Below are 15,958 nucleotides of genomic sequence, written 5' to 3' on the forward strand. Positions count from 1 at the left end.
GCTCTATGTCCAAGCTTATCAGTGCTTAGATTTGTTATATGTGTACTGTTGTTCTGACTTCTGAACTTAGGTTATTTTGGAAGCAATTGCAAAATCTCCTATTTTAAAAACAAACACACAAAAAAAAAAAAAAACCTCACCTCTTAAGTCTACTGATACCTGCTACTGTCTCATAGTTTAACACTGCTTGTAAAATGGATTTTTTTTTTTTCTGGAAGTATATGAATGTGGTTGGTGTACATTTTTTAGAATGTGTACAGAGTCAGTCTTCTGCCTTGAGAACAGCTGGATTTTTGGCACTCTGCAAGGTTCTGTTTATATCAACGCTATCAGCTACTGGGATTTTGTTGCTCAGGAAGTTTGGCTTCTGTGAAACTGTTTCTAGGGAGCTCATAGTGACTTCTCCTCAAATGTCTTTACTGTCATCTGTTCCTTAAAATAGCTATTATTCAGCATTAATGGATAGTTCTGCAGAAAATTGTGTTAAACTAACTGTTTGTATCCTTCTGCTGAAGATCATTTCACGGTTGCGGGGGTTGGGATGTGTGTGGAAAAATATTTTAGTAGTTTATTGTCATTGACATGTTTTAAACTAAGATAACAAAAATCTCAGGCTGTAGTTTGCATAACTGAAGCAACTTTACTACAAAACCAAACTATATTTTTTTCAGGAAAAACTGCAACAATTAAAATCTTGATACAATCTGTGATTCCAAAACGAGACAAGGAGAAGAAATGAACTTAAGTTTTGAAGTTCCGTTGGGTAACAAATGAATAGCCAGGATAAGCTTTCTATTAAGTTGTTGTTAAGAACTTCTTACCTGTTTATATGCAGATATATATATAAAAGCAAGTTAGAGAAACATAGAAAGAGACTATTTAGTAAAAACTTGTTTTCTAATTTTAGAAAGGTGTTGTATGCTGTTTTCATAGAAAAATTAATAAACAAGCATTAATTAACTTAAATCCATCTGGTTCTTAAATTCAAATATGCTTCTTACATGGCAAAAGCCTAAGTATTTCCTGTTTATCATATATATCTGTAGACAATAAAAGTAATAAATTTAATTCTGGCCTGTGTTTTTTTTAGACATCACTGTAGAGTTAACTCTTCCAATAGCTAGCTACTTCTTCGCATAATTTACAGATGGAGTGCTGTTAGCTTTAATATGTTTCTATGTAAAAGGGGATACATTGATCTTTTTGACCATACAAAAATTTGAAACTGGAAACAGTCATATTTTTTTCTTAAGAAGTTCTTTCCTCTTTCCAAATGAGACATGCTTTTATCTTGGAGAATCACTAAAGGCTCTCGATTGATTTTTGTTGTTGTTTTGTTTTGTTTCTGAGCTGGATCTTTGTTTTTTACAGAAACAAAAAGGAATAAAAGATAAATAGCTATCCCCTCCGAAATAATTTAATGCTTGCGTATCCTAAGTTTTTAGGAAGCAAATACCCATAATTCTTCAAAAGAAAAACTGCTTGTGTATTGGAATGAAAAGTATCTAAAACCACAGGTTTTAGTGTTTTTCCCCGAAGCAGTTGATGCACAGACAGGTGTGCCTTTCTGCTGACATTGCTGGGAGAAAGATAATTGTGGAGAACAGAGCTGGCAACTGGGGACTTACTCTTAGGTCTTAAATTGTAAAAGCAAGAGCTTTTCTGTGAGTCAAGAGCTAGCCTGCGGTTTGCTGATGCATAATAACTTGTTCAACTGCAATAACCATGTGTCTGAGCCCCTGTGGGTAAACATCAAACATTGGTAATGTACAACAGAGACGTTTTCATGTTAGTTTAACAAACATGGTCATTAATACCAGTTAATACAGGGTTGAGAGGCTCTAACAAATGCATGCTCTGAACTCAGGTTTTTTTGGTTTTTTTTTTTTTTGGTTGCTGCCTGTTAGAATATCAATCTTTCATACTCCCAAAGAAATACAATTAACTGAATTAATTGTTGGTAGTGTGTTTTTTTGTAAGACGAGAATAGTCCAAACTGAGGTAGGATAAAAATACTAAAGCTAGCTTTAAGATATTAAATTCCATGTCAGCCTAGTTATAACCACACCTTCAGAGTCTGTGAGGACGGAAGGAGTTCACAAGATGATCTTGTCCAGTCCCCATCCTCAAAGCTGGGGCAGCTAGAGCAGGTTCCCCAGGACTGTGTCCAGTCAGGGCTGGAATATCTTCGGGGGGGGGGGGGGGGGGGAGGGGGGGAATCCACAGCTGGTCTGATCAACCAACTCCAGTGTTTGTCCACTCACGCTATAAAAAAGTGATTGTTTAATCACTTTCTTTTTTTTGTGATCATAACCTTATGTTCAGATGGAATTTCATGTATTTCAATATATACCCAGATCAATATATGCCCAGGTCTCTCCTGTGCTGGGGAGCCCAGAACTGAAGCCAGCACTCCAGGTGTGTCTCGTCAGGGCAAAGTGCTGAGAAGAGGACAAGGCTCACCTCCCTCGACCTCCTGGCAGTGCTCCTCCTAATACAGCACAGGAGGTCAGTGGGCTCCTTTGCCCCAAGGGCACATTGCTGGCTCACGCTCAGTTTTCTGTTCACCAGGACCCTAGGTGCTTCTCCACCAAGCTGCTTTCCAGATGGTGGGCCTCCATTCCTCCCCTAGCGTGTGTTGTTGCTGGGGATTACAGAAACTTCTCTGTATCCTGTTAATAAGTTTGTAAGGTCCTTTACCTCCTTGCCCTTCTCATGCTGGTAGGGGAACTGTTATGTATCAAACTAGTTTCAATGTCTTTGACTTTCTGTGGTGAGCTCTGGATGCTAATACCAACTGCTGTCTGCCAAAAAGGAACAGGTTTGTGACTGTTGTGCTGTTGACTGTTGACCATCTTCAACTGATCAGGATTAGTTCAGGAAAAGAGAAGTTGTACAAGTCCTTCACAGATCTGGATTAGGTATGAGATTATGTATTTGCTTGTCATTTGTTCAAGTGATTAGTTAGTATCTTCATTATAGCCTATTATATCATTTTTAAAGCAGTACTGAATCATTTTACATTATAATTTATTGCCCTACCACGCAGTCTGTTTTGAGAGTGGAGAAATAAGGTGGCTGCTTGTCCCATGCCATGCAGAGGTAGTCATAACATATCTCAAGTTAGAAGGGACCTGCAAAGGTCATTGACACTTGCTTTTGATCTGAATTTTAATACTTGAATTTTGTCTTGTTCTTTTTGGTGTCTCTACTCTTTGTGTCAGCTCTGAATTGTTCTACTGATTTAAATGAACTGGGCAAAGAGGGTACAACTTGTGGTGATACCATTTAATTAAGACAGCTCTTGTGATAAGCCAATGAAAGACAAGTCTAGCATGAAACTTTTTTGAAGCCTAAGTAATTTAATGTTGTTCACTAGTTTACCTTGTTTTGCTGGATGTTGTCTTAGAATTTATGTGCAGAAATGTGATCTAACGTAATAAAATTACAGTTACTTAGAACACTGCTGGTAGATTTGGTTTGAGGCAATCAGATTTTTCTGTGTTCCTGCTAAAGGTTTTTTTTCTTAAAGGGAATTGCTTTTTATTATATTAAAATTAATTAATATATATAATATATATATTATATTGTATATGTATAATAATTAATATATTTTATTATTTTTGTTATAGAGAGAATTTGACTATTACACTTGCATTTCAAATTACTAACAAATACTTACGTAGCAGTCTTCCAGTCATACCAACAGAATGCCAGTTACAATCTCAGACTGTATGTTTTTATGCAGTTCCAGCGTTTTCCTTGTGAAAGGAGGTTCAGTTATTAGCAATAAAGATAAGAAAATTACTATCAAAAGAAGTATGGAAAATCTTGCATTTACTAATACATACCATTCTGCTGCAGAACATATGCATTTTGTGTTTTGCTAGGCAGTGTCCTAGCGTTTTTAACCAGAAGTGAAATATCTAAAGAAGTAATATATGCTTGTGCCTTACAGAGGTTTAAAAATCACTTTGAAATGTGTTGAAATCAGGGGCAGTACAAAACTCAGAAACCTCTAAAAGGGTCTCTCTGAAACCCAAGCTTTAGTGAAGAACAGGTTATGATTGCATGGGGGCTGTGAAGAGAGGAACATGAGGTACACAGGCTATTCTTTCCTACCTTTATAGTATCTGTATCTTCTGCCTCTTTCTTCATCAGACCTGTCCCCCAGGTACACTCTGGCTGGCTTTATTCCCCTCAAGTGTTGCAGAGCCTCTGCTCTTACAGGAATACTGTGATTTGATCACTCACTCCTGATGTTTTATTTTTTTCAGAATAACTGGTAAATGAGATCTGTGCTTGGGTTATTTATTTTTTTTCTCAACTCTTTTTCCCTTTTTAATTTTGATGGTCGTCTTCTATTGCTTGCTTGATTATGTGTTTTCAAGGAGCCACGTGTGTATGTCTGCAAAGATGTGCTTGTAAATATGAATGAACAGAGTAAGTTCTTTGCAAAGTGCTTCTTGAAAATATGCCTGTAGAAGACTGAAGTCATGGTTCACATTAACAATGGGAGTTAAGATGGCTTTGTAGCTGATACACAGGCAATGGAGAATAGGTCTTTGGCTTTTCAGGGAACTTGCTTCATTTTGCTGATACAATCTAATACATTAAACATGAAACATAACATAAAATGTACTCTGCCAATAAGTCCAAAATGCTTTAGGCAAGGAATTCTAGCCAAAACTCTTGTCTTCTATGCGTACTAAACAGAAATTCAGAGCAAGAATTGCTCTGGTTTTGCTACTCAGAATCTTTCTGGTAGCTTGGCCATGGAAGAGAGTGTAGTCTGGAAAGCATAGGCTAGCTGCCCACCAGAGTGTATAAAAGAACATTCCTCAACAATTTTGAGTTCAATTGTTGACTATGTTACTATGTTAAATAGATACCTACAAAATTTTGAGATAGGAATGATAAATATTGTCATATTTCTTTTTATTTTTTTGTTTAACAAGAAAGAATGCTGAAACAACTCGTTAATGCTGTTTTTTTTTCTTGCAGTAGGGTGAAGTTGAGTGAAAAAAGACCAAAATATTGCTTGTTTCAACTATCTCTTTGTAATTGTGTCCTATAATAAGATCAAAATCAATCCTAAGATGGTGGCTTGAACCATGATACATGCTTTTAAGAAGTCCATACAACTTGCAACATATTAAATTATCCTTGAAACTTCAGCATAATATTAAGTATTTGCTGATCACATACAATTTTCATAATATAATTTAACTAGCAATGATACAGATAAGAAAATTATGTAGGATACTTTTCGACTCAATAACGAAGTCCAATTTTTGTATAGTTGATTACAAGAAACTAAAGCACATACCACTGTTGAAGCAGAGGTTAAATACATGTGAGCAGTCAATCTGATGGAATGATTTTTACATCAAACATTGAAATATTTAGAGACTTGAAAATTACTTTGGAGCTCTTGCTTTATTTCTTGCTTTATATTACAAATATTTTTATCATATACATAACTTCTATATTCTGATGTCAAAAAGCCCTCAATAAATACAAATAGTGCAGTAATGCAAATAATGCCACTTCAGTCACAGAAAATGTAGGGTTTATTTTATATCTAAATGCAGGAAAGAGTTATTGCACTAACTTTAATCATTTAATCTAGTATATTTGGAATGAATTTTTTATTTTTACCAGAAACGTTGATTACTAAGTATACAGTTGAGAAATTCTCAACTTAAGAGGAAATATTTTTTTTCCCCTTCCTTTTCCTGAGACCTTTGCTTTCCATTTTATGTTCTGGCTCACATATATTCTTTAGGCATCTTTGGTGGTAGTTGAATACCACAGTAACACTAATATACATGTATATTGAATTTTGCACACTCCTAAAAAAAAAATATATACTTTGTCTTAGAACCTTGTATTTAAAACAGAATTGAATTTTTGTTGTATGCTTGGTGGCTCATTTTTGCTTAGGAAATTCCTAGGTTGTTGCAGGGTTGGTTTTTGTTTGTTTGTTTTTCAGTAATGTGTACTTTTGTCATTCTTTTTGTATAATGTTAAAGAAAGGAAGGTAGGGCAGTACTTTCAGCTGTAGTGCTTATTGTCCTTTTGAGGTTTTTTGTTATTCTTGTTTTCATCTTTTTAGTGAATGGGGGGATTTCTGCCAATATTCTTGTCAAGTTTTCTGACAAGTATTAAAATCTATTAAAAGTTCTTAAGAGCTATGAATGAATTCCGCTCATCTTTGTGCAATGTAAGCAGCTGTAAGCAAATAGAAAGGCTGCACACCTCAGGGTTGTAGAATCTCTTACTGTTTTACATGTCATGGCTTCATATTTGATAACAAATGCTGAGTTTTAACTAGGTATTTTATCATTCTGGCAGAGCATTACAGCAAGGAGTAAAACAACTGTCATTTTCTCTAAGAAACAAATTATTTTTAGTTTTTGGCTGGAAACCAGATTTTTATTTGTGCAATTTATTCTGGTTTCTTTGAACCATTAGACAACAATTATTATGCATCAAGTTTTGAACTTTTAAACAATATTGAATTAGAATTTGGCTTAAATTGCAGAAAAGGCTTCAAATTTGTTCTGAAAATTCAGGTTTCCATTCAAAATGACTTGGTTCAAATAGCTTCTTTAAAATAACGAACGTGCATAATTTAACTTTTGTCTTGAATTCAAATAGGGCTAAACTGACTTCGGATTTTTATCTTGTGGACATAGTCTGTGTATTTTACTTCTTTGAAGATAATGCTCAAAGGATTTAGATTGATAATGGAAATCTACAGGAAAGCTTTTAAGTAACATTTTTCTTCATGTGGTAATAGAGCTTTTCTTTTGGAAGAGGTTTATTAATAAAAAGTTTAAAATAAATGTGAAAATGTACTTGGAAAAATTCCTTGTGTAAATATGTCTATCTCCTTGCAGTGCTTAGTGCTTCAAATGTGCTTAAAATATCCTGAGCATGCAGAATTTCTTGTCTTAATGTTGTGAGATGTATTTCAAAGCTTTCCAAGGACAGCTGGAGCTTTATCCAACCCAGCTGGAGTTGCACAGGGCCCACAGAAAAAAAAAAATGCATGAAGATGCCTAAAAACCATTGAGCCTTTTCCATGGTTTTCTGTAAGATCTAGAAAAGGAAAAAACCAGCAGAAAAAGTCAGCAACGTTGCTGTGTATTGTATTTAATTGTTAAATTAAGTTTTTTTTTTTTATGATTGAAATATTCAGTATTCTTATAGTTAAGAAAAAATTATTTAACCAGTGGGGATGAGCGTTGATGATACTACTTTTAGCTAAAGAGCTTTCAAGGCTTGCTTAATATTCCACATAATATCCTGGGCTTCTTTTAACAATGTTAATAGGGCAAATTTAATGAAATGGTTTCATGCTGCTGTTAAACTAACCTTGGAATATGTCTCTTAAGCATTTTGATGTAACGTCTCAACATCCATTTATGGTTAAATGAAAAATCCATAATTTTTTTTATGTTGGAAGCCTTGCATTCTAGGTTGTAGAACATCAGAATATCTGTTGTCTTACTGTAAACTGAAAGCATTTTTTTAGCACAGAGGTCTGTGATTTTTGTTTGCTTTTTGTTTTAATAGCACTGTTTCTTCAACATAATATGAAACTGTAAAGCTTTTTAAGTTTTAGAAAATGGTTTCTGAGAGATGTATATTGAGTATTTTTAGTGCTTTGCCCATTTTTAAAAAAAAATATTTCTTTTCCATGCTTGTTTATATGCACTGTTCTTTTGTTAGCTTGCTTTCAAGGTTTTTAATATCTCAGCATTTTTATCTAATTTACCATTTTCATATTTTTAAAGGTCCCCAGGTGCATCCAATTTTTCAACTTTACCAAAGATCTCTCCATCTCTATCAAATAATTATAACAACATGAACAACAGAAAGTAAGCAAACATATCTTAAAACCTTTATTTAATTGAATCACCTTAGTGGGATATAAACAGATTTCCATGTTACCTAGCTTAAGAATTTTGATTTGTTTGGACAGTATTTGGATTATGAATTGTTACTGGTCACTGTTTTGCAGTGTAGGTGTTGTAAAGCATGATAGCAGGAAACAAAACTCAATTAAAATGTTTGGTAACTCTTAGCCCTCAGATGCTAAATATAATGCTGAGCACTGTAAGAAAATATATAAAGATTTTATTTAGATTTTTATCATTCCAAAATACATTATTATACGGTCTAGTTTTAGATGGGGAACAAAAAAAGTATGAACTGCTTATAGTTGTGATAATAAGGTTTTCCCTTATTTGTTTCTAAATTGTTATAGCAGGATGTATGATAGTACACTGTGATTTGAGACCACGGTGGCTGAATTGTTTTAGCTGTAATGGTTGTCATAGTAATTATTGTCGCAGTAATTATAGGCATTGATTAACTATCAGCAGCATAAATTCCGTGTCTTAGTGCTAGGAGACTTCAGAGATCTGTTTGCAGTTGACGTGCTTAAGTATTGCAATGTACAGAAGCTTAGCAAAAGAGACTTCTCACTTTTAAAAGTTTTCTCCTTTCTGTGACAAAGTAGAAATTTTGTAAGGATTGTGATAAAAATCTAAAAGAAGAGCTTTCATAATCCAGTGGCCAACCTTGTGTGCATTTTTTTATATGTGGCAACTGTAAAAAGTTGGTGAATATAGAAAAACATGGAATTATTTCACTTTAACAGATACTTGATAGAGCATCTTTCAAATACTTGACGCCAGAAGGCACTCATCTCTAATGTAAGCTGGGGGAAATTAAAGAGGCTTATTCTTACCATACCTTCAAAATGAAAATATTTTTCCAATCATGCATTATGTGATCAAACATGAAGATGTTAAGTATTAAAAAGGTGATATAAATATTAAATATTTAATTAAATATTAAATACAGTATCTTCCAGTTAAATACTGCATTTATGAGAAGTGATTTTTCATAAGGGGTGACATGTCACTTGTGTTTCTACCAATTCTGAGAAGCCCCAAGTCTCAGTTTGAAATCCATGTAATTAACTGCAGTCTGTTGTACTCTGTGTGAGTGTGTAGTAAATAAAAAGTATATGGTACCTATTGTTGTCTGAAAAAAACATTCGACTAGAGCTGAGCCTCTAGCTGAGAACTGAACTCTCTCCCCCATTGCATATGCAAAAGATAGTTGTAATGCCAAAAGCGAAGCTCAGCAGTCACTATTTCTTAGTGATGTCCCATTTTAAATTGTCAGCATTTTTTTCTTTATTTATATTTAGCATCTCTCTAGTGATGCTTTAGTTATTTCTAGGAAGCAGGTTTGAAACCTGTTGCCAGCTCTTGCAGCTTTTAAAGACAGTTTCCCCACTTGCTTTAGCTGATTTTAATTTTTGGTTTCTTTTGAAGCCAAAATGGGAGCTGTGGTTGTGGTTTTTGGTTGTGGTTTTGTTTTTATTTTTTAATTTGAAGATCTTCAACAGAAATACATGTTTAAAAGGAAGTGATATAAAATTGAGATTTGATGAGGTATTGGTTATTTGAAGTGCCTTAAATATAACATCAGAAAACTTAAATTAGAATAGGTGTGTGTGCTCCGTAGTGTTAGGAAACACCAGCCATTTTTCTGCTGTAACGCAAACCACTGTATATCTGACAGTTATGTAAAGCAGATACTCAATTCAGAAGCATGTATTTTTCCTTGTAATGAAATAATCTATTTATGATGAATTAAAAAAAAAATAAAATCCACAGATTTACAATTTGCTAAAATAGATAATACATGAAAATCTGTAGTAGAACTTCTGTCAGAATATATATTCAAGACAGACCAGGTCAGTAATAGAGAAGTCATCTATTAATATGCTATGTACTGTTACATGAAGAATTTTTGTCTTCAAAAAGTACATGTATTTAATTATATAATTCTGGGTTAAGAGCAGCAGTTTTCTCCTATTTTCTACTCTTCTCCCAAATACCTCCTTTTCTAAAAAAGTACTTTTCCTTTAATTTATGCTATCATCTTTTCATTGCTTTCTTAAATAACTACTTAGGTCAGTGTTGCCCAGAATTTATTTTCATGTTTATGCCTTGATTGTCTTTTACATTTCACATTATCTTCAAAACAAAAGCAAAATAAGGCATTCGTGGCTTTCTAGGATCCATTGGCACCTCTATATGGATATAAGACACTGTGACTCTAAGAAAATACCAGCATTTGTTTTTGAAGATAATTTTAGCTGACACAGCTGATCTGTGAGGCAGAAAAAGCAAACAGCAGGGTATGCGTAGCAATAGAGATGATAGTACTTTACAAGTCTGTTATTGCAGTCATTATAGAGTGGCCATGTTAATAACATCTTGTTAACACTCTGAAAAGTATTATGTTTCTTTATATGGTATGCATTTCTATAAAGTAGAATATAGCACAAGGTTTTGGTTTGGTTGTTTGTTTTGTTTTAAATTACTGATCATAGACTCAAAGAATGGTTTGGGTTGGAAGGGACCTTAAAGCCCACCCAGCTCCAACCCCCTGCCATGGCAGGGACACCTCCCACCAGACCGGGTTGCCCAAAGCCCCATCCAGCCTGGCCTTGAGCACCTCCAGGGATGGGGCAGCCACAGCTGCTCTGGGCAGCCTGTGCCAGGGCCTCACCACCTTCTGAGTGAAGAATTTCCTCCTAACATCTAATCCAAATCTTTCCTCTTTTAGGTTAAAGCTGTTAACCCCTTGTCCTGTCACTATGCTTCCTGATAGAGTCCCTCTCCAGCTTTCTCATAGACCCCCTTTAGATGCAGGAAGGCCACTGTAAGGTCTCCCTGGAACCTTCTCCAGGCTGTGAACAACCCCAACTCCCTCAGGCTGTCTTCATAGGAAATGTGCTCCAGCCCTTTGATCATCTTTGTGGCCCTCCTCTGGACTCACTCCAACAGGCCCATGGCCTTCTAATGCTGGGGGCCTCAGAGCTGTATGCAGTATTCTAGGTGGGAAAGTATAAATTTAAAGATGTATAAATGTTAATTGCATATCATCCGTGGAAACACTTTCTTCTTGTAGCACCTGACATGCAAGCAAATAGTATGGGGAACATGATGTTCGTAACTATAGGTGAGAATGCTACCTTTTATCATCTTTCTCCAGATGATCATGAAAAATATGAAAGACAGTAGTAGTATTTGCATAGTGACATGCACTTCTGCTGCTTCAGGCATCTCCAAAAACTGATAGAACCTAGCTATGCATTTGTTAAAGTGGCTGGTCACAAAAAAACATTGGCAATACGTTAAAATGGTTGAAATATTATAGGGCTCTGTAAGTACTCCAAACTTTTCATCTTCTGAGTTCATTCTTGCTACTCACATTTTTTTTGGAGCACTGCACTGTCAAATTGTGTCATTTCCAAAGCTAGCGATGCTGTTCCAAACTTTTCTGTAGTAAAGCTACACTTCACAGAACTCCAGCTATACAATGGGTGCTCTGCATTACTGTGTCGTAATCTAAAGTTTTCTGGGAGGTTTAAAGGCGGTGTATAAAAGTAGTTTCAACTCAAAATGTATAAGCTTACAGATAGGTAGGTTTCTCAATGATATTTTATCACCATTTTCACTACTCTAAGAATTCTGGCTAACTGTTCAGGGGTCTAAGATTCCACCTCCAGGTCTTGCTTTTTTGAGCAGCGATTTCTTTTAAGAGCCATCAGGATTTTCTTTCCATTCTTGCCCTTACTTGATTGCCCCCATTCTTGTACTACCCCTTCGCTTTTCCATGCATTATTCCTTCATTACAGGCAGCTTTCTAAAGGTTTGTCAGGAAAAGAAAACGTGGGGTCAAATTATGAGAAGTTACTTTTTCTAGGGCATTTCTGTTTGAATAGTTGATGTAGGCTTGCCTCGCATCTTTACTTGTTTTCCATTCTTAGCCGTTTACTAATGGCTGTTATTAATGCTGGTTTTTTTTGTCCAGTCTTAAAGGAATGAAAAGAAATACAATGTAGTTTAAACAAAAATAACTTCTAGAAAAAGTGAAGTTTACAGACTATAAAAGCTATAAAGAGAAATCTCCTAGTCTCCTGCACATAGTAGGCACTGAATTTTCCTTGATGTGTTTTGATGAAATATCTCTGAAACCTGACAGTTTCTGCATGTGTATGGTATTTAACTCAAAAAGAAAAGGGATTTATGGGCTTCCTGCTATCCTCTACAGTCCATTGATGCCCATTATGATTGTCAAACTAATTCCTAAATCAGGTAGTACAGTTATTTCACGAGTTAAAGGATTATTAATCAAGAATCAGGTGCCTTTTGAGAAGAAGAGCTCTATCTCAGTCAGGAGATGTGAATGTTTGATGCAGGGAGCCTGGGGTGCATTTCTTGGCCTAACACTGTAGGGTTGCATGCAATAATCAGATGGGTTCCTGTGGCCTTTAGGCTGCAGCCTATGCTGGGAAGACTTTCCAGAACATTTGCGATATCAATAGGGTCACTGGAATGCCAGTATTTGTGGTGGCAGAATAAAAGTCCTGCTATTTGCAGGCGATTCCCTTTTATCCTTATTTTCAGTGCTGTTTAGTGCTGTTTCTGCTACACCTGCTGCATGCACGCATCCTCCAAGCTTTGCTAGTCCAATGCAGGAACTGGTGCTAGCAGGGGAGATGCAAGATCTTTGATGTGAAGGGGGCATGAATATTTAAAGAATCTCTCTGAAGTCTGCAAAAGCTTTATGATGACCAAAGTGTTGATGACCAAAAGTTTTCTGATTGACCCAGAACTGATTTCCAAGTTGTGAAGCCTGTTATGAAGGAGGTGGGCCAAAACTTTGTCCTACTGGTGACAGCCCTAGTATCAGCTTGGGAAAGTGTTTGGCACTGCCTGAGAGCTGTAGCAAGACACGTAGATGAGCTCTTTATAGAAAACCACAGTGATGTGTGTGAATCAGGCAAAATGTCTGGCTCCTGGTCCCCAAGGCTGGGGAGAGCCCCAGAAGGGTGCTGGTGGCTTGTTTCTTGTCTGATCAAGGTGGGGATGCTCTCCAGGATGAGTTCAGTCGCACTCAGATGTCCAGTTGGAGGGAGAGAAGTTTTTAGTTCCTCATTATCCTGCCTCTTTTGCTCCCATTTAAAATGAAATCCAGTTGGGTGTTTCACTGTGGCTCTTGTTGCCCTAGCACAAGACCAACCTTGCTTGCTTGGTCTTTCCTACTGAGGGCACAAGGCTGCTGATCAAACACCCTGACTGCTGTTCCTGGCTTTGCTAAAGCTTTTTTAAACAAAAGTTTCCAGTTTTCAGTGCTTCAGTCTCCTTCCTCTTACTCATTTCAATGCTGTTGTGTTACGAAGAGGATGAGGAGTATCTAAGGTCTCCCACCAGAGGACCCTACTTTCAGCTGAAGCTCCTAACCCCCCTGGTGAATCCAGCATATGATTTATAAACGGGTATCCTGTGGGGCACAGGGATAAGACACTAGTAATCCAACTGGGAGTGCGGAGAGGGAAGTCATTAGACATGCACTCACATTGTACTCTACAATACAGTGTGTTGTTTGTAAAGGACGTGTTCGATTCTAACTCCAACTTCATGTTTCTTCTCCCTCTTGAGGAATGCTGATGTCCTATCTTTATTCCTCACTTGTGATTTGTAAGGACTTAACAAGTTTAAGTGACCAAACACCACAGACATCCTGCAGCCTCACCTGCAAGATGTCCTGGCAGTAAAGAACTTGCCGATTCTCAGGGGTTGCATGAGTGCTTTTTTCCCATCCATCCCCCAGCCCTTGTGCGAGAGGTGGCATCCCTTCCTCACAGAGCCTTTTCGAAGAGCACAAGACAGGAGCCGGCTTCCTTTGAGCTGCTGCGCTGGGGTGACAGGAGGAGTCCCCAGGGTCCACCATGCACCTTTAACATTTGTGAAAATAGACTGAGGGGTGAAAATAGTAGCGTGTAAGTGATTATGGGTGGCTAATTTCTTATATTAGGGGTGAGTTTCTATATCTGAATAATTGGTAACAGACATGGAGAAGGATGAGGTACTCAACAGCTTCTTTGCCTCAGTTGCGCTGGTAGGCGGGCTTCCCAAGTCTTTCATTTCCCTGAACCTGTAGATGGAGGCTGGGGGATCAAAGTCCCACCCGCTGTAAGTGAAGAGCAGGTTTGAGACCACCTGATGCATCTAAACAGGTACAAGTCTATGGGAGCTGATGACATGAATCCCAGGGTCCTGAGGGAACTGGCTGAGGTAGCTGCCAAGCCTCTCCCCATCATAGTGGAGAAGTCCTGACATTCAGGCAATGTCCCTGGAGACTGGAAATAGGGAAACACCATGCCCCTACTCTTCAACACTTAAAACAAAAAATTGAACAAAGAGCACTACTCTTCAATAATTAAAACAATTAGGAGACATTTTTTCTCAGAAAGAGCAGTCAGGCATTGGAACAGGTTGCCCAGGGAAGTGGTCGAGTCACTGTCCCGGGGGTGTTCAAGGAAAGGTTGGACATGGTGCTTAGGGACATGCTTTAGGGTGACATGGGTGACATTAGTGGTAGGGGTAAGGTTGGACCAGATGATCGTGGAGGTCTTTTCCAACCTTATTTTTTCTATGATTTTTCTGTGACTTTATTTGTCCCCTGAGAAGAAAAATAAATGAATACACCTGACTCAAGGGATGAGTATGGTAACCATATTCTCTAAAATCCTAAAATGTACTTCTGTGGGCCAGTACAGAATATGAGAGAGGCATGGCTTTCCATTTTATGTGACCACTGGTAGTTTATATTTCTTACAGCAGACCAACACCGGGGATCTGTCTGCATTACAATTATCTTAAATTACAATATCATGATGTTACTCGGCTAATTTAGGGAAATCTTTCACATGAATGCACTATAACCAAAAGACACCCGTTGCATTTCATAGCTTCTGTTTATTACCCCTACTAAAGCTCCTAAAGTTCTCAGAGAGGTGTCTCCTGATAACCATGTGAAATTCATGCTCTTTGAGTCATATGCAGAAAGCAGTAGCAAGCAAGCAGGGGTGAGAGCAGAGGTTAATGCGTACCCTGCATGTGTGCAGCTTGTGAGGAGCGCGTTCCTTTTGCACCAGTGACCAGACTGTGCTTTTTCTTCCTGGGGGAACAGAGGCTGCCAGCTTAAGGGAGTTGGGGTTGGTTGCAGTAGTTGGGCTGCAGTTACCAAGGGGAGACAAGGTAATTTTCCCTGGATGAACCCAGGTCTGATGATGGGGAAGGGCTGACCACAGAAACATGCTTGAAAAGGGTAAAGGGGCCCTGGAGTTCAGAAAATCTCTCTCTAAACTGGGATGAAGGACAGAAGTCTTACATTGAACAGGCAAATCTAGCTTTACAGGGGTTTTGCATGGAGGATGGCCAGTAAACAAAATGCCATTTAGCCAGTTTTGGGGCAAGACAGACAGTGAAGAAAATGGTTAAGTATTGAAAAGGGAGGTATAGATATATACGGATTAGAAAGTTAACTATTAAATAGAAATGGTCAGATGTAAAAGTTTGGGAACGATGTCTCTGGGGAGTAGTAGAGCTATAAACTACACAGATTTGTGAGGCCATCAAAATATGAGGCAAATTTCTTCCCCTTCTGTTTGAAATTTTCAATAAATCTTGTGATTAAAACAAAACAACTCTTGTTTGTGAGAAGTGAGTAATTATCCACTGTGGGGACAGCTGGAATGCAGGTGGATGTAAAGTGTGTTACACTATGAGAGGAATAATGGCTGGAGTATATACCAAGGGAAACTGCTGCATCCTCAGACTTCTAAAATTATAAATCTCAATTATTTATCAAGATTGATTATTTGCACTGCGTATTTTTCCTTGTCATCCTTAAGAGTTAGCTTTCAGATTTATTTTTTTTTTGCATTTCTTCTAATGTGAACAACGCTCAGTGACTGCAGAAATGCTCTCGATCTTTAGCCAAAGCCATCAGGCAGATTCAAGTATGGTCAGTGCCTGAAATTGTTTAAGAAAGAGTTTAACCTTTCTGT

At 37.2% G+C, this 15,958-nt stretch overlaps 1 protein-coding gene across 5 annotated transcripts in view; it reads left to right on the forward strand.

Annotated features, from left to right (window-relative positions):
- USP15 (ubiquitin specific peptidase 15) overlaps positions 1 to 15,958 on the forward strand; it is a 70,374-nt gene that overhangs the window by 33,774 nt on the left and 20,642 nt on the right. For 3 of the 5 annotated variants that reach the window (XR_003496946.3, XM_027456482.3, XM_021279778.4), the window contains one exon: positions 7,806 to 7,889. The exons of 1 other annotated variant lie outside the window; for it this stretch is intronic. Coding sequence is in view for 3 of the 4 variants with exons in the window: in XM_027456482.3 (XP_027312283.1) it covers positions 7,806 to 7,889 (84 nt within the window). In the remaining variant the exon portion in view is untranslated. Of the gene's footprint in view, positions 1 to 671; positions 1,069 to 7,805; positions 7,890 to 15,958 lie in introns of those variants that run through there. One more of the 5 variants, XM_027456512.3, reaches the window with a different exon arrangement.

This window comes from Anas platyrhynchos, chromosome 1, assembly GCF_047663525.1.
Source record: "Anas platyrhynchos isolate ZD024472 breed Pekin duck chromosome 1, IASCAAS_PekinDuck_T2T, whole genome shotgun sequence".
Lineage (NCBI taxonomy): Eukaryota > Metazoa > Chordata > Aves > Anseriformes > Anatidae > Anas > Anas platyrhynchos.